At 51.2% G+C, this 23,031-nt stretch overlaps 1 protein-coding gene across 1 annotated transcript; it reads left to right on the top strand.

Annotated features, from left to right (window-relative positions):
- Positions 1-1,370: 1,370 nt before the first annotated feature.
- Positions 1,371-22,232, top strand: LOC136661646 (transmembrane protein 87A-like). Its single transcript, XM_066638994.1, has 20 exons — positions 1,371-1,551; positions 6,692-6,755; positions 7,220-7,308; positions 7,542-7,649; positions 8,187-8,261; positions 8,599-8,787; positions 9,334-9,418; positions 9,966-10,030; positions 12,197-12,380; positions 13,655-13,754; positions 14,136-14,229; positions 15,388-15,456; positions 16,184-16,292; positions 16,804-16,862; positions 17,191-17,294; positions 18,201-18,280; positions 18,608-18,669; positions 18,853-18,905; positions 19,275-19,305; positions 20,370-22,232. The coding sequence occupies exons 1-20, from the start codon at positions 1,399-1,401 to the stop codon at positions 20,409-20,411; spliced, it is 1,815 nt and encodes a 604-aa protein (XP_066495091.1). The 5' UTR covers positions 1,371-1,398; the 3' UTR covers positions 20,412-22,232.
- Positions 22,233-23,031: the final 799 nt, after the last annotated feature.

Below are 23,031 nucleotides of genomic sequence, written 5' to 3'. Positions count from 1 at the left end.
TGTAGGTGCTAGATAGGCGCTAGATGGGTGTTATGTAGGTGCTAGAGAGGTGCTCGATAGGTATTATGTAGGTGCTAGATAGGTGTTAGGTGTTATGTAGGTGATAGATAGATGTTATGTAGGCACTTGATAGGTGTTCTGTAGGCGCTTGATAGGCGCTATATAGGTGCCAGATAGGCATTATATAGGTGCTAGATAGGCGCTATATAGGTGCTAGATAGGTGTTGCATAGGCGCTAAATAGATGTTAGATAGGTGCTAGATAGGCGCTATATAGGTGCCAGATAGGCGTTATATAGGTGCTAGACAGATAGATGTTATGTAGGCACTTGATAGGTGTTCTGTAGGCGCTTGATAGGCGCTATATAGGTGCCAGATAGGCATTATATAGGTGCTAGATAGGCGCTATATAGGTGCTAGATAGGTGTTGCATAGGCGCTAAATAGATGTTAGATAGGTGCTAGATAGGCGCTATATAGGTGCCAGATAGGCGTTATATAGGTGCTAGACAGGTGTTGCATAGGCGCTAGATAGGCATTATATCGGTGTTAAACAGGCACTTTCAATACAAGTAAATACTACCTGGGTCACAGTGATATGTTTTACTTTTGCAGGGTTGCAGGCCTGTGTATTGCACTGTTGTGTAAATGAAAGGAGATGTTGCATGTTATTTCTATGTAGGCAATGCATTTTCCATGACATGCAGAGATGCATTTATTCTATGCACATTATTGCTACCTTGCTTGACAGCTAATGAATGCATCTTTCAAAAAAAAATCCACATTATTTTCTCTTCATGAAATTTGGGGAGTTTCGGTCTTTGATGTTTCTCCAGACTGATCCTTGCATTTTGCCCACCAGTAGAGATCCCTGACGTCATTGCCCCCCTTGAAAAAACAGTCGCCCCCCCTCTAGAATCCTGGCTACGGGCCTGCCTGACCTACTTTCTTTGCAGCTGGAGCCAGGTCGTATTCAGAACCCAATCCTGTGCATGCCTACTCAGAAGTAAGCCCCAGTATAGTCCATGGGACTTATTCCCTGGAAGTGTGGGTGCGATGGCAGGCGTAGCCTCTTGCAGACAAGCTGAAGAGTCTGCTCCAGCAGGAAAGGAGAGAAAGCAGGACTCCAGGAGAGAGTGTCGTTGAGCATGGGCAGAGTGACTGCGTGGGGCGTTCAGGGCTAGGCTTCCCACGTGGCAGGCAAGAATCCGCTCCCTGGCGGTGGTTTCGGGGTTTCTTCGTCCTCCCTCGGGCGACCTCTTTGCAGACGCTCCCTGGCGAAGGGAAGGGGCGGAGCCACATTCGCCCCGCCCCGAGACTGTCACTTTCCACCCGGCCCCTCCCCTTTCCCGGAGTCACGCCCACAGCACCGCCCACGTGACTCCCGGTTCCGGAAGAGGATGGCGGCGGGCAAGCGCCTGGTGGGCTGCGCGGGGACGCGGCTCCTCTCTCGTCTCGGGCTGCTGCCGCTTCTCTGGGGGGCCGCGCTATGGCCGGGCTCGGCCGGCGGGGCCGCCTCGGAGCCCGGCCGTTGGAACGTCACCGGCAAAGGCGTGAGTACCGCGACAGGACGGGCGTCACGTGGGAGTGGGCGGGGCTTGCGGGGAGTGGGCGGAGCCTGAGAAGGGCCTGCTGGGGCTCCCCTCCCCCCAGAACAGCTGCACAGTACAGAGCAGTCACTGTGGTCAGAGGGGCTGTGGGTATCAGTGGGTAGAGCCCTCTGCCTGCATGCAGGAGGTGCAGGTGGCATCCCTGGCATTCTTTACCCAGCATGTCATTAGTCTGTGGAACTCCCTGCCACAGGATGTGGTAATGGCAACCAATGGCTGTATGGTTCCGTTTTGCTCCCCCTGCCAGAAATGTCTCTGAAGGGAGAGGCCGCTTGCCTGCCCCACTTAGCTTCCCCACCGGACTGAGCGCTCCGCCCCCCTCCAGCTACGCCACTGATGGCAACTGGCCTCAATGCCTTTAAAAGGGGACAGATTTAGTCAATCACTGGTTACAAGCCCTGGTGGGTATGTGCATGTCGATAGTCTGTGGAACTCCTTGCCACAGGATGTGCTGGCAGCATCTGACCTAGTTGACTGTAAAGAGGACTGGGCAGCGTTATGGAGCAAAAGTCCGCCATGGGTACAAGCCATGATGGGTATGCAGAGCCCCCTGATTTTAGAAGTGGGCTACCTCAGAATGCCAGTTGCGAGGGGGGCATCAGGATGCAGGTCTGTTGTGGTCTTGTAGGCTCCCTGGGGTAGCTGATGGGCCGCTGAGAGATGTACGCTGGACTAGATGGTCCCCCTTTGGCCTGTTCCAGCAGTGCTCTTCTTTTTTCTGCCCCCTTTATAATTGGCCTTCCCCAGACTTATAACTGGGCTCTTATATCTTGAAAATATGAACAGGATTTGCACATTTTCTCTTCTGTCATTTGCAGCTCATGAGTTTCTCATTGAGAACAAAGTGCTTATGTTCTGGTCATCAGCTGCTGAACAACCCCTGGGGGTTGGGGGATAAGAATAGGCCCTCAATTTGGTTAGCCTGGGAAGGCAGCTCATCTGAGAGAAGGAAAACTATGATCCCAAACCTCCACTGCCTTGTGGCTACATCCAGTTATGGAAAAGGCTTCAGGAGTCAACCTCGAGGCAAAATCCGGAGCCAGAGTCCCTGATGCAGTTCATGGCTGAACACAGTCACGTTCTGGCAACTCCTGCGACGCCACTGGAACCAACCATATTGGCCTCTGCCTTTCCATTGGACCATTTCAGCGACGTGGAGAGGGGGGATTTGCTGCATGGGTAATAGCCTATCCTCCATACCTACTTTACCCAGGCATTGCGCACTGGAGAGGACACTCTGCTCCAGAACCACCATTCAGGGTGCGATACCATAGTCTTCTGAGATTGAAGGATGGCAACAAGCTGCTGAATGACATCCCTTCCTGCTTAATGATGTCATTTCCTGCTCTCAGCAGGGACCATAAATGCTATGCAGCCCACTACTGAATGAGTTTGATATCCCTAGGCTACAGCATCTGGACCTCCTTTGCTGGGGGAGAAGTCAGTTTGGGGGGCGCGGATGGGACACAATTAATATTTTGTAGGTTGTTGAGTGAGATTCGTTTTGTTTTTTTCCTACTCTCCGACAACACACCAGAATTTCTGGGGTCATCCCATGAAACTGATGGGTGGGAGATTTAGGACAGACAGAAGGAGGGACTTTTTCTACCCAGTGAATTATTAGGCTGCGGAATTTATGGCCACAGAATAGGGTGATGATAGCCACTACCTTGAATGACTTGAAAATGGGAGGTCTATTGGTGGCCACTAGCCAGGGAGTGAGTGCAAAGATGCCATCAAATGGAAGATGGCCATGCATTACCTCCAGATGCAATGACGCTCTGCCCCTAAATGCATGGGTGTCATGGGTGAGGGAGAAGGGTGTCTTTTGTTCTTCTGCTTGTGAGCTTTCTGGAGGCCTCTGTGTGACCACAGTGGGATGCTGGACAAAATGGCCCCCTTGAATCTGATCCAGCAGAGCTTTTCTTGTGTAAAGGAGAAGGGGATGTGTTATCTTTGTGGTGTAAGTAATAATATTACTCTGCTGCAATAGGATTAGCTTGTGTGTATACAGCCCCAAGAGGGTCTGGCAAAGTGGCTTACCAAATATCCATTAAACGTCTCTCTGTGCATAAGAGCTGGTTCCTGTAATGCTCTGATGTGGCCAAGAAAGGGAATCTGGGGCAGGCCTTGGAGATGGACTCAGACGTGATTCTCAGGGTAGCCTCTGTCTGGACAGCAAAATATGGTGATGATCTGGCATGTCCTTCTGCCACATTCCCAGTCAAACAGGTGGAAGTCAAGAGCAAGGCTGATGTGCGATCTGGTTCCCCCCCCCCCCACAATGGGGCAATCCTTCTGTTTTGGTCAGTGGCACTGACTTTGGATTTAGAGCCATTGTGCCCCCCCACCCCCAGTCATGCACTCTTTTCACTTCTGTGGGAAGCAGTGGAGGGGTTGCTATTTGCTCATACAGGATGGAGCTTCTCATGGGCTTGGATGTGTTTCTTCACTCTGAGTGATGGGTAGTGCACTGTGTGGCAAGATGCTGGACTTGACTTCCAGTTCATCAGTTTAACCCTTGTGGACTCTCCCTTGTGGAAAAGAGGTGCCACACTTAAAGTGTGGTGATTATTTCACCGGTATCCTATGATAGGACCCAGGTAGAACAAAGGCCCATTGCTTTGTTCCTATAGAGGAGTAGACTTGGTTTTGGGGAGAGATATCTTGGTATTCTGAAAAGAATAGGCAAAGTCTGCAAAGAGTTCTGTGGCATCTTGAAGGCAAACGATTTATTAAGCACACTGTGGACGGTTGATGGGGGGGGCAGGGACCTGATTGGAGGAGGAGGAGAGAATGCTTAGGGCACTGGAAAAAAGGCTGGGGAAGAGGGAAGAGAGCAAAATGTTTCTCTGCCTCAGAGAAAAAAGTCCCAAAGCACTTATTGTGGGTGTCGGGGAGTGTCTAGAAAAGCAGGTCACCAGAGGAAAACTACTTTCCCCAGATATTTGCGGTCCCAGCTGCCGCCATTACATGTGGGTGCAAGATAGAGGCAATCACACTAACTGTCTTTCTTCATTTCCTGGAATGGGCTTTTCCACTCCCTGCCACCACCACAGAACTCCTGTGCTAATGCAGAAGATTTGCATGCCATTTCCTGCTCCAGAAAAGTTGTGCTGTCCTGCCTTACTTTCCTTCCTGCTACATGTGCAGCCTGGTGGAGAGGAGTAGCTAGAGGCAGAGCTGGCAAGGGGTGTTCAAGCCCTGTGTCTGCATATGCACATGGATGGATGCACATGGACCTTCCAGAACACCATGAGTTTGGGACGTGGTGAAAACCCCCACTTTCCCCCTATTTTTCACCTGTTGCTGTCCTTCTAGCCCCCTGGGCAGGCTCCTATCCTGGAGCAGCTGAATTGCTCCAGGGAAGCAGCCCTGCCTCTTCCGTCCCCGGCTGACCGGTCAACAAGGAATGTGGCTCTGAGCTAGCTTTTTGGACCATGTTGCCCATCTGACTGTTGACAGGGGGAAGGAAGGGACTCGGGTGACTACATGTGACAATCCCACAGGTGAACTCTAGGAAACTCCCAGAGGCCACAGAAAGCAGAACAGCAAGATCCCATTTGTGTCTTTGCCCTGGTCGCTCATCCAGTGTGTCAGCTACATTTCCTGAGCAAAATCTCTCTGTGCTTTTGCAAGTTTGGCGTCGAAGGGCAGGTGCCGGCCAGCTGGGGGCTTGTGCTGCGGGACTGGACTCCTGTTGTGGGGAGAGAACTCCTCCTTCCCGCACCCTGTGCAGCACCTCCACTTCCACTGGCATGAAAGATGTGCTGAGTAAGAGAGGGAGGAGGTGAGCATAGAGGAGGAAACTGCTGAAACTAATCACCTTTGCATTTTCCATAGCGTAAACCTCTGAGCTGTAGTGACCACCTTCTCAAGCAAGCTGTAGTAGCCCCATTTCAGCTCTCTGGGGCCTCCTGGTTCTGTGCTGCGGAGTCTTGTTCTGTAGCCTTCTAAACCTGTCTGTGCTTGCCAGCCAGGCCACACGCCCTTGTGACCAAATCCACCTCTATAAAGGGTGCTCTGAGGCATGAACCATCTTTGTTCTCTAGTAGTAAAGTTGTGAAGAACAGTTGTCTCATGGTTAATGCTTGTTTGCCTTAATGTTAGTTTGGATAGCAAACTCACCTGGCCTGTTAGGCAACAGGGACATAAACGCTCAACAGCTTGCTTGCAACGCAGTTCAGTTTGGGGCAATTGAGAGCCTCTTGTGTGCAAAGCCTTTTTTTTTCTGGACAAGCTGATGGAGGAGGAAGTTCAGCTGCCTTGAAATCTGTTTCTCCATTGTCAGTGTCACAATCCGGTGGCCTATTGGAACAGAAACACAGCTTATTAGTTGTACCTGAAAGACTTTATTTGCCGAAGATGACCGAGATATGAGAGAATATTGATACACCTGGAATAAGAGTATGTTTGCGATGGAATCGGGTCCCTTGGGGACCTTATGGGCTGCCGTTCCTCGGGGTTTCAAGAGAAGGACAGGTGGGGGGCCATTTGGGGTGCACCCTAGGGTCAGAATAGATACTCGTTGGAGTTTCCTGCTACTTGGATTCTGTAGCTTATTAACCCTGTAAGGTAGGCCATAGAGTTGCCACACCCTGTTGCAGATGGGGTGACTGAGTCTGCAAGAGTCTGAATCCATGAGATGCAATATGGGCAGGAGACTGTACTGCCTGTGCGCCTAGCCACTCTGCAATTCCGGCTCTCAAAAGCACATGAAGGCAACAGCTCTTCTGCACTGATTCTCCCCAGCAACTGGTATTCAGGTCTGTAGAATCCCTCTGAGCATGGAGGCTCCGTGTTACCAGCTGTGCCCTCCACACAAAGCCACAGCTACTTTCCTCTTTCCTGTGCACCATCTCTCCAGTGGTAAACTGAGCTTGAGCTCTGAGGTTGACATTTTCCACCTGAAGCTGCTTTGCCGGGAGTGGGTGTTGACTTTCATTTGGAGCCCAAAGAGGAGGAGTCCCACCCCCCTCCCCATGTCACCCTGAGCCAGTTTGTTTGAGGAGGAAATAGCTTAAACCCCCCCCCCCCCAGGCTTCCTGTTCCTCTGACAAACCCTCCTGTCCTTCTCTTCCAGGGGGGAAAGGAGCGCTTTATGTTCCCCAAGACCATGTTCAACGAGACCATGATTCGTGTCACCAGTGAGTATCTGCGTTCAGAGGCTGCCCACAGTTTCTCTTCCTGACCGCTGCTCTGCTCATCACTTTCCAAGTCATCCTCCATAGAATTTATTTTTTTTTGGGTGGGGGGCAGCAGGCAATTCTGGATGTCTGCCTTGAGGGTGAGGGATGTGTTCACAAGAACATTGCAGAGGTTGTTGCATCTCTGTACGAGTTTGCTCCTGTGGGTTTGTCTCCTTCAGACAGAAGTCCTGCTCAGAATCGCCACTCATGCAGGACATGGAAGTCTTAGTGGATGGTTGGGTAATTCGTATTCTTTCACATGCCAAGTCTGAAAGGAGTTTCCTTTGGGGTGGGAGAGTGAAGTTTGACCCGTGTTTTAACTCGGAAACTTGGAGGATGTTGGACTGAACCCAAGCCAGCCAGGGCCCCCTGGGGACTGGGTGGGCTCTCTGGCTCAGGTGTAACAGCACATCTCTTTGCAGTCTTGCACAAGAACTGTGATTCCAAAACGCCCCTGAATATCACGTGGTACCTGCGTAGCTCCCATTGTCGTGACGAGGTCTTTGTGAGCGTAAGTAGATGGTCTGCTCTTGGTTTGGGGGAGTGGCTTGGGGAGGGGGCGGGCTAGAAATGTGGTGGAATCTGGAATGTCCAGGGGGAGGTTTACAAATGGAAGTGGTGTTGCACACAGAAACAGAGTGATGACGTGACTGCAGGAATCCAGCAGGCCAAGGAACTGTGAGTTGTTGAGCCCTTAGTTGAACCCTCAGTGGGCCTTATCCACTTTCTTCTGTCTCCCCACAGGACAAGGAAGCTGAGTCATACCTGAGTAACTATGACCAGGAAGCCAGTTCAGCCGGGGGCGGCCAGTATGTTTTGAACAGGACCTCCGTGTCATGCCTTGTGTCGGAGGTGAGAACTTCAGAATAATGGATGGCAAGCGAGGGTGCGAGGTGGTCATTGAACAGCCTGTGCCTGAAGTTGGACAGAGTGGGAAGCAGAGGAAGGAGAGGGACCTGGCCTTCAGGAGGACTGGGGAAACCAAACCGGTTCTGTTTTGGAAGGTCTGGGAGCAAACGGAAGGCGGAAGGCCAGTGAAGAGGAACATGTTTGATAGATAGGTTCTGCAGAGAGAAGAAAAACTTTAACCCCAATTCGCATCCAGTTTCCAGGGGTGGAGGTGGCAAGTTTTTTAAGTGTGCAAAATGCAGAGAGCCAGGACTATAGTGGTTTGGGAGTTGGTCTTAGACCTGGAAGATCCAGGTTCAAATCCCTGCTCAGCCTCACCTACCTCACAGGATTGTTGTGAGGACACAGGGAGGGGAGGAGTCATGCACACTACCCTGAGCTCCTTGGAGGGAAGGTGATTTAAATGTGAAAATTGGGGTGGGGAGGGGTTTGACCTCTAGTATCGGCGTCTGTGACCACGTCCTCTCTTTTCTCTCTCAGCTTTCTGGTCCAGAACCCCAGAAGCCCCAGAAGCTACAGAAGATGCGTCTCTTCGACCAACATGCAGCCAGTTCGGTCAGTCAAGATAATATTTTTATTGTATTAGAATGTTTATCTCCTCCTTTTCAGTGGAAGTTTCAAAGCAGTTTTCGTAGCAAAAAGAAGGAGGAGGTGGAGCATTTGGGGAGGGGGGAACCCTGTCACAGACGGTCCCCCCTCAAAAGGAAACACAAGAGAGGCCACAGCAGACAGTCACTGGGAGGGATACTGTGCTGGAGCAGAGGGGGGAAAGCTGTTATCTTTCCACTGACTCTATGAGATGCTCACTTGATAAAGGTGCCTTCTGCCCAGTGGGTGAGTGCCCAGCGGAAGGCTCCGGGGACAACCCCTTCTGCTCATTTCTGCATTTCAGGAAAAGAAGGATGTGAGGAAGAGGGAGGTCCCTCCTCCACCAGTTCCCGAGAAAGGTCAGCAATCCGTGGAAAAACCAAAAGAAGGAACTGATGAAGTGCAACGGCAGGCGAAGCCCTCTGCGGAGGAGTCTCTTCAGCTCCCAGGGAAAGCTGGACAAGCCTTGGAGAAGGTCCAGATACATCCAAAGGTTGGTGGCTGGGAAGAGCTGCAAGCCGCTGCTGGGCTGCTTGTGTTCCAGAAAGCCCCAAGGACTGGGTTTGTACCCGCTGATCCCTGCTAAAGGGGGGGATTCCCCCACCACTTACGTGCTGCTGAGTGCTCCATGTTTCTGGGACTGCAGCTGCTGGTCTGCAACACGTGGCCTTGCTTCCTTTCTGGGAAAAGGCCGGACCGGAGGAACAATGGCTTGCTGTCACAAATGCAGGCAGCCCCTGTCTCATCTCCCTCCATCTGTGTCAGGAGACGGAGAGCCTTCTGGTCCCAGTTGTGGCCCCAAACTGGACTGAATCATAGGAGCCTGGTTTGTGCGTAAACTGCAGCATGCCAGGTTGGAATAAAATGACAACCGGCCGCTCTCGAGACTGTATCTCCTGCTCCACAATCCAGAGGGGCAGGAACTGTGAGGAGGGGAACGGGGCACTATGGAATTGCTTTGTCCCTCAAGTGGGAGTGAGATGGCTGACAGACTGCCCCGATCCTTGACCGATGCAGAATGTTCTTGTTTTCAACCCAGGTGGCCGAGACCTGGGACGACGGGCCGTACATTTTCATTCTTGAAATTGAAAGTGCAAGTGGGTCCTCCAGCTCGGAGTTCACAGGTAAGTAAAAGGGTGTGAGCCTAATGGACCAGGGAGCATGTCCCTTGTGGGGAAGACCCACCCTTCCTCTCTGCAGCAGATGTGGCTGGTGGGGTGCCGCTCCTCCTCCAAGACAAGCATCCACCTCCCCATTTCGTGTACGACGGAATCAGCAGCTTGGCCAACGAGCCTCTTGTAAAATGGAAACACCGGGGCGGGGGTTGTGGTCTATAAACCCTCACCAGTTTTGCCCTTGGCATGGAAAGCCTACATGATCACACACGCAGAGGAGCGTCAATAGAACCTTTAGACAGCAGCAGCCAACAGTCATCTCCTGACCAAGGCTGGGTGAAAGTGCTCATCTCAGCCCTGCCACTCTCTGGTCTTATTTGGAGGCAAACTCCCATTGTGCTTCAGTGGGTTGTGTCTGGGAGTCAGATAGTGGGCTGGGCTGTGGTGGTTATGAAGAGGGGCTTCCAGGGCTCAGGGTGGCCACTGCTGCACCCAGGGGTTTCCTTGTCTTGCTGTAACCTTTCCACCCTTACCTTCCTCCTATTGCATCCTGCAGTCCTCGTGCAGATGAAGCACCCTCAACACCTGTACATCTCCGCCTCGGACTGGCCCCTGATGGTGGTGAGTTGGCCCAGTGGGTGAGGCTGGGGTGCCCCACCCTTCCTGCCTGACGCTTTCGGGTGGCATGCGTGGTAGGTCAGGTGGCTGGCCCAAAGCCACTCAGTGAACTCCTCTGCTGAGCTGGGATCGGAACATGGGTCTGGCTGGATCCAGTCCAGCCAGTACACCGAGCTCTGCACCTCAAGGCCTCTTATCTGGGAAGTTGGGGAGGGGATGGGATCAGTCATTCCTGCTAGGTGGGGTTTGGACATTCACATGTCTTTCCTAAACCTTGCCTTCCTCTGTCTTTTGAGTCTCCTCCCCTCAATGCTGCTCCAACCAGGCAGCCCTTGTTTGTTGCTGTAGAATTATCATTCTGTAATGAAGAATATAAATGAAAGGATCGTGGTAGACACAAGCCAGGTGCACTTGGCTGACTGCTGCAAGCCCTAAGGGGTCAGACTGCAGAATCGCTCTTTGTTGACCTGTCCGACTGCATTTTCCCAAAAACTTGAAGCAGGACTTGGGGTTATCTTCGGGCTACAAAGAAGACATAACCTTTTTATTACTGAATTTTGCACCCACAAATTTGGGACTCTGGTGTGTGTTCCAGAGCACTCCTCTTGTTTGAGAGAGATGTAGTGAATTCCACCTCCCTTATCCTCACCATTGTCTTAACAGATTGTTTGTTTGCATCTAATGATGTTGTGGGCCTAGGAAAGCACACTCCCCAGTATCATATAGTCTATCACAAAGATGCTTGTGTCTGTGCTTTCTATGGATAACATGTCAGCTTTTTGGCCAGGAGCGGGCCTTCTCTGTCATGATGGGTGCTGCGCATTCTCTCCCGTCCCTTCCAGATGTTCCAAGCAGAGAGGTCCTGCAATTGCTGTGCATTATGGGAGATGGGTGAGCTCTTGCCCAGCCTCCTTGGCACACTTTGCCAAGAGCTTCTGAAGTAGCTGCAGTCCAAAACCCTGACTTTTTTCCTCCATGAGACAAGCAGACTGCCCAACTTAGGAGAGTTGTCATTAGTCATAAGCTGTGTGTCCTCCTTGCTAGAGCTGTGATGTCAAGAACTTTGGCCTGACATTCTGCCTCCTCCCAAGGGGATATGTGACTGATACAGAAATGATGTTATGGGTCAGCTGAGTCCTGAATGTTCCTGTGTCCATCTTCAGATGCTACAAGTCTTAACCTGGATTTTGCTAGTTTTAAGCACTGTGGCTCTTCCACAGGAACCCCTGGGAAAGGTGGTGCTGGCTGGGTGACTCAGAGGAATTGCAGTTTAACTACCACTTTGGGGGGGGGGAGTCCATGTGGTGATCAGAATAAAAATAAAGGAGCTCAAGGGTATAGACTGGGGAGATCAAGCTTGAAGTTGCCTTTCAAAGTTGGGGAGTTGACCAGCCAGAGGCCAGTGGCACCACCTCCCTGGAGCCCTGCCCCACCCAGTTCTGGGCATGAGATGTGGGCTGGGAAGATTTCCCATTTCTAAAATTGCATGTTTCACAAAATTAATTAGTGACGGTACATATGCAATGCATACAGTACTCTAATTGGGCAATTTCAAAGTTGCAATTAGCTTTTTTTCGGGTGACCCTCCCTAGGAAGCATAAATCTGTATAGTATGCACTGCTCCTTTGGAGTACTGAAATCAGCATGTTCACAGAAGCTTTGGGGTCGTCGTCCCCCTTAAAATTTAAACTGTGTAAGGAAAAAGCAGGCTCCTGAGTTGTTGTGCCATAACATATGTGAGTATCCCAATTAAAAACACTTTCCAAATAAAGTTTTGACATGTTAAGAAATGCGATCCTAAGCATGTTTACTTGGGAGTAAGACTCATTGAGTTCAGGGGGGTTTACCACCAGGTGAGTGTACATAGGATTGCTGAGCAGTGGTGTAGCTATGGGAGGTGCAGAAAATACTATAGGCACCCCAACGCGCGGTGTAAGCAGTCCTCCCTACATGTTGCCCTTGCTGCCCGGAAGGGTTCCAGCAGCAAATGGGAGGGGCGCTTACATGGCATGTTGTGGCGCCCGCAGTAGTGACCAGGCCACCCCCCTTTAGCTACACCGCTGCTGCACAGCAGAGCCTTTTGCGTCTTCACTCAGAGGCAGGTCTCGCCATGCTCGGCCAGATGGGCATAGCGAGGACTGCAGGACCCCCTGTGCTCTCCCTTGGCAGTTCTACATGGTGATGTGCATCGTCTACGTGCTCTACGGCGTCCTGTGGCTAACCCTCCTGGCCTGCTACTGGCGGGACATCCTGCGCATCCAGTTCTGGATCGGCGGGGTCATCCTCCTGGGGATGCTGGAGAAGGCCGTCTTCTACGCCGAATTTCAGAGCATCCAGAGCCAGGGTGTGTCAGGTGAGTGGCTCCTGCTGCATGAGTCTACAGTGATTCGGTTTGCAAGCTTGATCCGGGGTTGCAAAGCTCTTCTGAACTGGTCTCTCTTCCCCCATGCACTCCCCTTCCCGCTTGTTCTGTGTAGCCCACAGGCAGAGTTCTGCATTTTAGGGGCTCCTTTTCTCTGTCCTGCACAAATGTGGAGCATGATGCTGGTGGTGTTCTTGCCAACCAGACCCCCTGTGTGACAAAAGTGTTCCTGTCCTTGTCCCTGTGGTGCCAAACCTAGGAGAAGGAACACATTTGGCTCCCTAACACATCTTTCTCTCCAAACTTTGAAGCATTTGGCTTCCAGAAGGCTCCGCAACTTCTTCTGGGCAGTTTCAACTTGGGCAACCCAAGCTCTTTTGGCTTGTCTCAGGCATCTAGTGCCCCCCCTTCCAGCTCTCCATCCCCACCTACTCCCCTGACCTCTTAACCTCCTCCCTCTCAGTTTTGCGCTTGCTCCCAGCATTCCTCTCTGTGGGCTCTCAGCTGTCAGATGATCGTAACTGTCACTTTTTAATCCGTTTCCAGAGCATATGTCATTTTACACAGAGTTAAAAACAGCTCTCTGCCCTGAGAGGCTTGCAGTCCAGTATTGACACAAGGGAGACGGAGGAGGAGGTTGGGGAGAATCATATGTGATTGTTGTGGTTACATGTGCTTAAGCTTAGGTGCAGGAGGAGATACGACCAAGGCAGTGATTTGCAACCAGTGTGCCACGGCACACTGGTGTGCTGCAAATGTGCCGCAGGAGTTTGGAGCACAGCGGCTGAAAATCACTGAAAAGCTCTTCCAAGTTCTGCAACCGTCTCTAGTAATGAATTGTCCGGCTTTGCCCGTGGAGGAAGAGGAACAGACAGAGCTGCAGAACCTGGAAGAGTCTCTCAGAAGCTGGAAGTGACATCGCAAGAGGTGGAGACCATAGATAAGACCATAGAGGTTGGGGTGCCTTGAGAAGGACAATGCTGAAAACTGGGACTAAGGGGTGTTGCCAGACCTTAGGCAGAAAAAGTGGTTTTTAAGGAGCGTTGGAGGGAAGCAACCACCTTCCCTCTGGGAGGCAGGTGGTGAAGCAAAGGAGAAGTGACAGTGCTGTTTGGGGAGCAGGTGATGCTCCAGCTGGCGTGCCTCACCTTGGACCCTCAGCCTTGAGCCACTGGCTAGCCTGGCCTGCCACAGAGTCCGACAGTCTTCCTGTCTCACGGTCTTGCTGACTCTCAAAGCAATGCTTGGCCTTTTTTATTTTCCAGTTCAAGGCGCAGTGATCTTCGCGGAGGTCCTGTGTGCTGTGAAACGGATGTTGGCGCGGGTGCTTGTCATCATTGCCAGCCTGGGATACGGCATTGTCAAGTGAGTGGTGGCCTGGGGTGGGGCAGGGTGATGGTGTACTGTGGGGTGATAGTGTGTTCCGCATTCTATCCTTTCGATGCTGCTTTTGCCTTCCAAAGAAACAGCATCAAATTACAGTGGATGGAGGGACTGGAAGTCTGTTGTGCGTGCCTTCAGCTTGCCAGTCTTCCTGACTCTGCAAGTGGACACACAGAACACTTCCTCGTATGATCGTCTTGCATGCACACTCCCATGTGCCTGGGCCCAGACGGAGCGTCCCCCTTTGTGCGACTCCCCAGGCTCTTGCATCTGGCATCCTGCTCTGTGGCACAGCTTCTGAGAAGCGGGTTCTGCAGCCAGTGGGTGGCTGCTCCTGGATGACTCTGGGCTTCCTTCCAACAGGCCCCGACTGGGAGCCCTCCTGAACCGTGTGGTGGGTGTCGGCCTGATGTACCTGCTCTTCTCCATCATTGAAGGAGTCCTGCGGGTGACATCGGTAAGGAGGGGAGGCAATTGGGGGAAGAGGGTGGGTTTGCCTTGAAGCAGCTGGGCACTGGTCCTGATTTTCCCCTGTGCCCCACCCCAGGATCAGACTAGCCTAGCTGCCCTCGCCTGCGAAATTTTTCTGGCCTTTGTGGACTCCTGTATCGTCTGGTGGATATCCTTTGTTGGGGACTGGCCGCAACGGAGGTGTTGTGGAGAGGGTGGGGGTCCTTCTACCAGAGCTACAGTTTCTTTCCCTGCTCCTTGGTGTCTAACTGAGGTGGGGGGCGGCAGCAGATGCAAGACTGAGAGCAAGAGGCATTAGGCTTAATGAGATTGGACCCTGCTAGTTGCAAGGCTGCTTCCAGCCTGCGCTGAGCACTCCTGGGACCAAGAAACAGCCATGGGCTCTTCTTCCAATTATATTTATCTGTTTTTGATGGTATAACTTCTTGTAGTTTTCAGGCTCTGTCTGTTCGGAATCAGGTCCTTGGCAAAAGCATAGCCAGTTTCGCGTTTTTTAATCCAAGCCAGAGATTAATTTTTAGGTGGTGCAAAGACACAATAGAAGCCAAACTGGGTAGCATTACCTGCTTGCTGGAGGGGATGTAACCGCCCCTTCCCAAATGCCATGACCCACTCTGAGGCACTAGAACAACGATTTTTGACCTTTTTCATCTCACGGCACACTGACAAGGTGCTAAACTGGTCAAGGCACACCATTGGTTTTTTGACCATTGGCAAGGCAGACCATTGACAATTGGGGCTCACATCCCCCAGTGGCCTTATTAACAAATGACCCTCTCCCCAACCCTCACGGCACACCTGCAGACCATCCATGACATACCAGGCACAGTGGTTGAAAATGGCTGCACTAGAAGATCACCTTCCTCCAATGTTCACATTCTTCTGCTGGTCAGTGTGTTCTCCAGAACACACAGGTGGCCTTGAAGCTGGCTCTGCGAATCTTTTTTCTTTTTCTGGTTTTACCATATCTCCCCTTGTGTATGTTCAACTTCCTGCACACCACAGGTGACTAGTGGTTTGCAAGCCCATGTTTGACAGTAGATGAGTTCAGCCTCCTGCCTGCACCATGCCTTCCTCTTCTGTCTGTCTGTCTGTCTTTGTTTTTTGTCACCTCTCTCTCTCTTTCTCTCTCTTTTGATCCCAGGCTCAAGATGACTTGGTGCTGCTGGCTGCTATCCCCCTGGCTATGCTTGACTCTGCCCTCTGCTGGTGGATATCCTCCGAGTCCCTCTTGGTTGACTGGCCAGAGCGGGCCTGTCTCGGGCCTCGCCTGCATGTTCCTTGCCTCTTCCTCCTCCCTCCCTCCCCTGCCCTTTTCTCCAAGTAGTCTTGGTTCTTTCCGTGCTGCAAAGCTCCACTCCTGCTTGAGCTGTAGACTTTCGCGACCGCAAAGACATGGGTTCTCTTTCTTGCCTTGGAACTGCAGAGGACAACGCATTAAGGGATATTGCAGTATCGGAGCTAAGAAGAGGGGAATTCTGGGTCTTCATCCAAAATCTTGACCATGTAAATGAATGTTTCCATCCAGCTTTTCCATATCTCTTGTTCTTTTGAATGTTCTTCTCTTGAAAAGTGGCCTCTAATAACCAGCTTTCTCCAAATGTCCGAATGTGCCCCTCCTTAAGACCAGGCACAAGATGCAACGTGTGAGCAGTCAAGGAGGGGGTGGGGTTGGCGCTTTGGATCAGCGGCCACTTTAATCTTGAACTGCGTGGCCTGCAACAGACTTGGATGCTACCCTTTTGATGCAGGCAGGGCCTCTTGGTAGTGATCTGCAGTGCTGGAGAAACTACAGTGGAGGCAGGCAGCTGGCCCTGGGTGCTCTTCCACATTGGATGGTTGGGAGGGAGCGTGAGGTCCTCTGGGAAGTGTCCCCAACCCCGCTCCTCCTATCTCTCCCCTCCCCTATATACACAGCTCTGTTCCTTAACCTGAGACACATTCTCATCAGCCTGGTGCAGACGATGAAGATGCTGAAGCTTCGCCGGAACCTGGTGAAGCTCTCTCTTTACCGCCACTTCACCAACACCCTCATCTTTGCCGTCATTGGTGAGGCCTGGCTTTGCAGCCCTGGGTGGGGTGTGGGGGTGCGTGGGAGTCAACGTCAACTTCTTGCAGCCAAGAACCACGTTTTAAAAGGTTATGGCTGTGCAGTGGGCCCTCCAGATCCACGGGAGATCTATTCTGGAACCCTCCGTGGTTATAGAATTCTGTGGATGATGAAATCTGTGGGGTGGGGGGCGCCGGCAAACTGGAAGTGCCTTCCACGCTGGAAGACAGAAGGGCAGGTGGCCTAGTGCTGCACCCAGCTGCATGCCACCAATTAATTAAGGCATCCAACGCCAATGTGATGTAGCCTTTAGCACTAGATTTCAGCACTGAGAAGGCCCCAGTTTAAATTTCCAGGCTTGACCCTTGGATTAAGTGAGGTTGAGCTGGGCAATCTGTGTGTATCCTCCCCTGAGCTCTTTTAGAGGAAGGGTGGAATATAAATATAACGGATCAATACGTAAGTTTTTGTGAGACTGGAATGTGTCACACACGGTCGTTTTCTCTGCAGCATCCGTTATCTTCATTATCTGGACGACCAAAACTTTCCGGCTCGCCACATGCCAGTCGGTGAGTAACTGAGTGCAAAGTGGGGAGGGGGCAGCGGTTTTGGTGGGGGCAGGCTGAGTATGGCGGGTGTCACAGGCGGCTTCATATTTGGAGTGTGGCTTGTTTCCCCTCCGGAATACAACAGCCTTGCAGGGATTCCTGAAACCAGGAGAAACGGCTGTAGAGGCACTCCCTGAAAGATAGTTTCCCTCCCTCGATTCCCTGTGGTCGGGGCGGGAGGAGTATAAGGCCTGAGCAGTGCAGTGTTTTGAACCCCTGTGGGTGGGTCGGCAGGCAGAGTCAGACATCCACGTATGCAATCCCCCTTCTCCCCCACCCCCTTGACCAGGACTGGCGGGAGCTCTGGATTGACGACGCTTTCTGGAGGCTGCTGTTCTCCATCATCTTGCTGGTGATCATGTTCCTCTGGAGGCCTTCAGCTAATAACCAAAGGTATGGTGGGCCCTTTAGAATTAGGAGGAATTAGATGTAAATTCCTGGGGGCTGGGGATAAGAATAGGCCCTCAGTTTGGCAGTACTTGCTGCAAGAGGCGACTAAACAGCCACCGGGTAGATGGGACTGGTCAGCCTGGGAAGGCAGCTCATCTGAGAGAAGGAAAACTCTGATCCCAAACCTCCACTGCCTTGTGGCTACATCCAGTTATGGAAAAGGCTTCAGGAGTCAACCTCGAGGCCAAATCCGGAGCCGGAGTCCCTGAGGCAGTTCATGGCTGAACACAGTCACATTCTGGCAACTCCTGCGACGCCACTGGAACCAACCATATTGGCCTCTGCCTTTCCATTGGACCATTTCAGCGACATGGAGAGGGGGGATTTGCTGCATGGGTAACAGCCTACATACCTACTTTACCCAGGCTTCACGCACTGGAGAGGACACTCTGTTCCAGAACCACCATTCAGAGCGTGATACCATAGTCTTCCGAGACTGAAGGATGCCAACAGATGGTGGCCCCTTGCCAGAGCCCCAGCACTGTCTGGTTGGGTGATAGTTGTTGGTATGGAACAAGATGGGCTCAGTGGTGTGGCTCAGAATGGTTCTTTTCTGTTGGGATAGAGCACCCCTATTGAGTCACCAACATTTCCCTGTTAAGAAGGAGCTTAGACAGCCAGGCACCGGAAAGCAGCTGGTGCTAAGCTGTGCAGTCCAATGGTGTGACCCAGTGTGGGGCAGCTTTCTGTGGCCATATGATATGATTTCCCCCACCTTATTCCAACTTCCCTGCCCCTCTTTTGGCAACAAAGGCGGAAGATATTTTTGGAGCCAGGTGGAGAGCCGTGGGCATGGACACCCCACACATTGGCTCCTCCTGAGGCCCAGCAAGTGCCTTTTCTTTGCAGATACGCCTTCATGCCCTTGGTGGACGAAGGCAGCGAGCAGGAGGATGAGGAAGAGGAGCACATGGTCAATGAAGCCTTTGGTGAGTGGAGCCAAGCCAGGTTAAGGCACCCCAAGCCCCACAGGGACTGTAAAGGCCGATCGAGAACAAAACTGAATGGATGAGGGCAGTGGTCATCTCGGTGCCCACCCAGCCCTTTGACAGTGTGTGTGTTTCTAGACTTGGCTGCCGCAGAGGACTGGAGATTTCTCCTACTTGGAGACAGGCTCTTCTCTCACTTAGTGGCACTTAAGAGAAGCTGGTTGTCCCTTAGAATCTGCCCAAAGCAAATGGGAAAAATTCTCTTTGGCAGCTTGAGGGTAGCTGTGACTGACTTGGAGACAGGGACGTTTCTATGTGTTTTTGCAGAAGGGATGAAGATGCGGGGTTCAAAGGCCGAAGCCAACGGGATCCTGAAGGGCAGCAGAGTGGTAAGGATCCTGGACATACCCCTCAGAGTCCACCTCCACCTGCCCCACAAAGCACTCCTTTTTTCTCCTCTCCCTCCTGACCGTTTTCTGGCACTTCCAGGTTGTGTGTTTGGGGGCTTCCTAGAGGGGCACAGAACCTGGAGACAGACAGAGCAGTCGGTGGCTCATGTTCTTCTTTTGCAGGATGAAGATTTGAAATGGGTGGAAGAAAATATCCCCTCTTCAATGGCTGATGTGTAAGTTTTTAGAAGAGCTTGTTTACTTCCAGTGTGTGTATTTTGTCTGCCAACCGGTTGTAGGTTTTAAAAATTTACCTGTGTGGCTTTTAACCAAACGGGGCAGCCGTATGTACTGCTGGCCCAGCTGGCAGATTCCATGGTCCCAGCACAAAATGGGTCCTGGGGTACAGAGGGTGGATACTAGAAAAGGGAGGGGAGAGAAGGTCCAGCTTCTCCTTGGCTGCGCCATTTCAATTCACAACCACGTGTGAACCTAGAAGAGGCCCAGTTGGCTTGATTTCAGCAGTTTATTCATCAAAGCCTGCAGTCTTGGGCATAATTATGCTGTTTGTGTTGACCCCCACCCCTTTTTCATCTCTCTTCCAGGGTGCTGCCCCCTTTACTAGACTCTGATGAGGTGAGCTGACTTCAGTCACATACCTTTTTCTGGAGCTGGATGTGCTTCAGACAAGTCCAGTGTGGGGGGGGCAGGACTGCACTGCTGCAAGCTGTGGCATGGCAGAATGGTGCATACGTAGCTAAGCAGGCCATGTTTTGCAAGCAGTTCCATGGATTGCTGCCCCCAAACCCGAAACCACTGTGGGCCTTTAAGAAAAGAAGCCTGAGATTTGTGGGTCATGACCTGCCACCCTCCGAGGCAATTGACTTTCTCTGCTGCGCTCCTTTTCTTTTACAGTGGCTTCCCAGGGACTCTGGAACCTGAATTACTTTCGGCCACGATTGCTGTGTTGAACTTCCAGGTTGAGAGGCAGTCTACCTCTGAATGCTAGTGGCCGAGAGAGCAGCAGTGGGAGAAGGTTATTGCCTTCATCCCTGGCATGTGGACTTCCCAGTGGAATCCGGGTGGCTGCTGTTGGAAAGCAGATTGCTGCCTTATACAGATCCAGCAGGGCTCTTTGTATGGCCCTACTGTTCATGGAAGACAGCTAGTTTTATTAGGCTGACAAACCATATGGGCATCTCATCAGCATTGTTAAAAGGTTAAAATGCAGCCAATTCTGGGTAGTCATCGTGTTGTGTTTTTCCCTAGAAAAATCTTCCAGACTGCTCATCTGATTTGCATCTGGGAGGTTTTCTTGGTCAAAAGTTGCAAATTGGATTCAAACTCTGTGGCCTTTCTGAGTGCCCTTCACTGTTGGCTGGGCTGCTGTGATGTCACAGATTGTGGCGCGGCCCATTTGCAACCATGATGAAATCTCTGAAGTTGTGAAAAAGACGGCTTCAGCGAGATATTAGTGTAAATAATGGGGAGATGTTGCGGTGACTTGGGAGTGCGATCGAGCGCGTCTCAGAGCTCAACCCTCCCCTTGGCCACTAGGCATCTTTAAAACATCACCCTATTTCCAGCCTTGCCATTGCCTCATTTGTCCTGCTCTGCAGGGTTGTTATAAGGGTAATTAAAATTTAAAATGAATTATATGCAAATGCTAAGTTCTGTTGTGTTTTTCTTTTTTCCTTTAGGAAATAGTTACCACAAAATTTGAAATGTCCAAGATGGAATGAAGTAAGGAATTCAGCTCACTTGGTGATCAGCTGTGCCCTCTTCCTGATGGGTTGCGTGGATGAAGAGCTGCAGATGGTTGTCCTTTTTTTCTCCTCCATCTTACATATGCACATATATATATATATATACACACACGCTTATATATATATATTTGTATATGGTTAAAAGATTATTTTATTACCTTTTTGCGTTTCTAACTCTGGGGCTTTTGCCGAACAAGGACTGATGCTTGCTCTGCCAGTTGCGATGGGGAGCTGTGAGCACCTCCCACCGAAGAGGACAATTATGAATCTATTCGATTATGATTTTTTTGCTCGGCTTGTCTTGCCCCCAGACAGTGTTTGGAAGAAGTATTTTCTGATGTGGGAACACAAGAATGCTTTCCAGCATCAGTCCACAGTTCCTGCTGCTGTCCTACAGGTTCATGTGTGGCTAGACCCCTGCTGTTTGACTTTCCACTGGACCCTGGCCTTGTTAGGTGGGATGCATAAAATTGTCAGGAGGGCATGTGAGCATGAATCCAGTGGGGGCGTGGAGCATTGCATCCAGCTGGCTTGCAGCGGCAAAGGAGCCACTGTCCCCAGTCCCTCCATCGTCAACCAGATCTTGCCGAGGCCTGATGCTGGGGGGACAAGTTATGTGTACAGTTGCTAGTGGTGTTTGGGATGACGGGACTGAGAACCAGTGGCGTGTGGGGAAAAAGCTCCCCAGCCACAGTAGTGATGCCCTTCAGGAAGAGTTGAGCAGTTGGCTTGAAGGCTGACATTTTGCATGTGGAAAAGAGTTTGGCAGAAGTGTATCCATCTCTGTAAGGAGATTGTGTTGGACAGCAGCGGAACCTTTGAAGGGTTCATAAAAAGGGAACCCTTCATAAAAAGGGTTCATAAAAAGGGAGTAGGTTGAAGCCATGGTCCCTTGTCGCAGACGAGAACAAGGTGGCTGAATACTGTGGAAATGCCAGTGGATCCTGGGCTATATTTGGGAGGAGGGAGGGAGAGAGAAAGAGGCAGACATCTGGCTTTGGAACGGCTACCTGTGCTGGCCATTCCTTCTGACTTCCAGGAACCACTTCCTAAAATTCTGACCTTTTAATTTTTCCTAAAGTTTGATTTGGGGGTTCAGCCCAAGGTGGGCTGCTGATGTAGGGGGCACAAAGGAGGAAACCCAGCTGTGAGCACTTAGCTGTTCAAGTCTGTCATTGGCCTGGCTGGATTGAAGTTTCTGTCTCCCGTCTGATACAGCCAGATTGACTCTGACATGGTCCGGACGGCGCATTGCAGCAACCCCCCAGGTACTAGCAACAGCAGGGGAGTGTCTTTTCATCCACATCCTTTCTTCGGGCGGGGGGGTGGGGTAACACTGGCTGGAAAATGGCTCTTCCTTCTGCACTTGACCCAAACTGTGGTCCATTTCACCTCTCTCCTCTCCCGCCCCCCCTTCAGAAACTCTGCTGTCTTCCCAGCTTGTTCAACAGAGCAATCCTTTCTAACCTGAAATGCTTGACTTACCCAGTCTGGTTCCTGCATTTAAAAGATACCTTTTCTTTTTTAAAAAAAAAATTGCATCCTTTTCAACTGGGAATTTTGCTTTTCCAGCAGCCATTTTCTCCCCCTCCCCAACTCTTGGTTTTTTCCCCCTCTGATCTGTTGGGATGCTTTGAGATTGCTCTAAGTAATTGGGGAGGGGGAAGAAGAGGTAGAATTTCATCTTGAATTAACCTTTATTTATTTTTGAATTGTACATATGTCTTTATTTGGGGAGAGAAAACTGTGTGTTTTATGCAGTAATATTAAAAAATAAAAATCACACCCTCTACTTTACCCGTGTCGCCATATGTGTGGGTTTAACAGCATTAACTCTTGGGCTCACTTTCTACCAGTGTTATGCTCCAGTGACCTCTTGTCAATATGAGGAATCGGTCTGGAACAACTGAAATGGCAAGTCATGCCTCTGAGCAACTGCAGAGTGATTTTCTTCTAAACAGCTGGGCTTGGAGGGGGAGGTGGGGGCTGCTTCTTCCAATATTGTAGGTCCCAGACAAGCATGGATGTCCTTTTCCTTCTTAGTGGATATCTTTCAGAGCAGCTTAATATTTTTGCACAGCCTAATAGTCTGCCCTGGGACAGGGTGTTTTGTTTTTGCCTTGTGCAGACGGCACATCTTATCCCCTGGGGGCTGGGGATAAGAATAGTCCCTCAGTTTGGCTGTACTTGTCGTAAGAGGCAACTAAACAGCCACCGGGTAGATGGGACTTGTCAGCCTGGGAAGGCAGCTCATCTGAGAGAAGGAAAACTCTGATCCCAAACCTCCACTGCCTTGTGGCTACATCCAGTCATGGAAAAGGCTTCAGGAGTCAACCTCGAGGCAAAATCCGGAGCCGGAGTCCCTGAGGCAGTTCATGGCTGAACACAGTCACGTTCTGGCAACTCCTGCGACGCCGCTGGAACCAACCGTACTGGCTTCTGCCCTTCCACGGGACCATTTCAGCGACGTGGAGAGGGGGGATTTGCTGCATGGGAAACAGTCTATCCTCCATACCTACTTTACCCAGGCATCGCGCACTGGAGAGAACACTCTGTTCCAGAACCACTATTCAGAGAGTGATACCATAGTCTTTCG

The sequence above is a fragment of the Tiliqua scincoides genome, chromosome 10 (assembly GCF_035046505.1).
Source record: "Tiliqua scincoides isolate rTilSci1 chromosome 10, rTilSci1.hap2, whole genome shotgun sequence".
NCBI lineage: Eukaryota > Metazoa > Chordata > Lepidosauria > Squamata > Scincidae > Tiliqua > Tiliqua scincoides.
This window is presented reverse-complemented; position numbering and strand designations above follow the sequence as displayed.

Excerpts from the sequence above, each read along its gene's own strand:
- LOC136661646 (XM_066638994.1), top strand. The coding sequence starts at position 1,399 with ATGGCGGCGGGCAAGCGCCTGGTGGGCTGCGCGGGGACGCGGCTCCTC. Across the intron at positions 6,756-7,219 it reads GACCATGATTCGTGTCACCA|TCTTGCACAAGAACTGTGAT; the intron begins GTGAGTATCTGC and ends ATCTCTTTGCAG. Across the intron at positions 9,419-9,965 it reads CTCCAGCTCGGAGTTCACAG|TCCTCGTGCAGATGAAGCAC; the intron begins GTAAGTAAAAGG and ends TGCATCCTGCAG.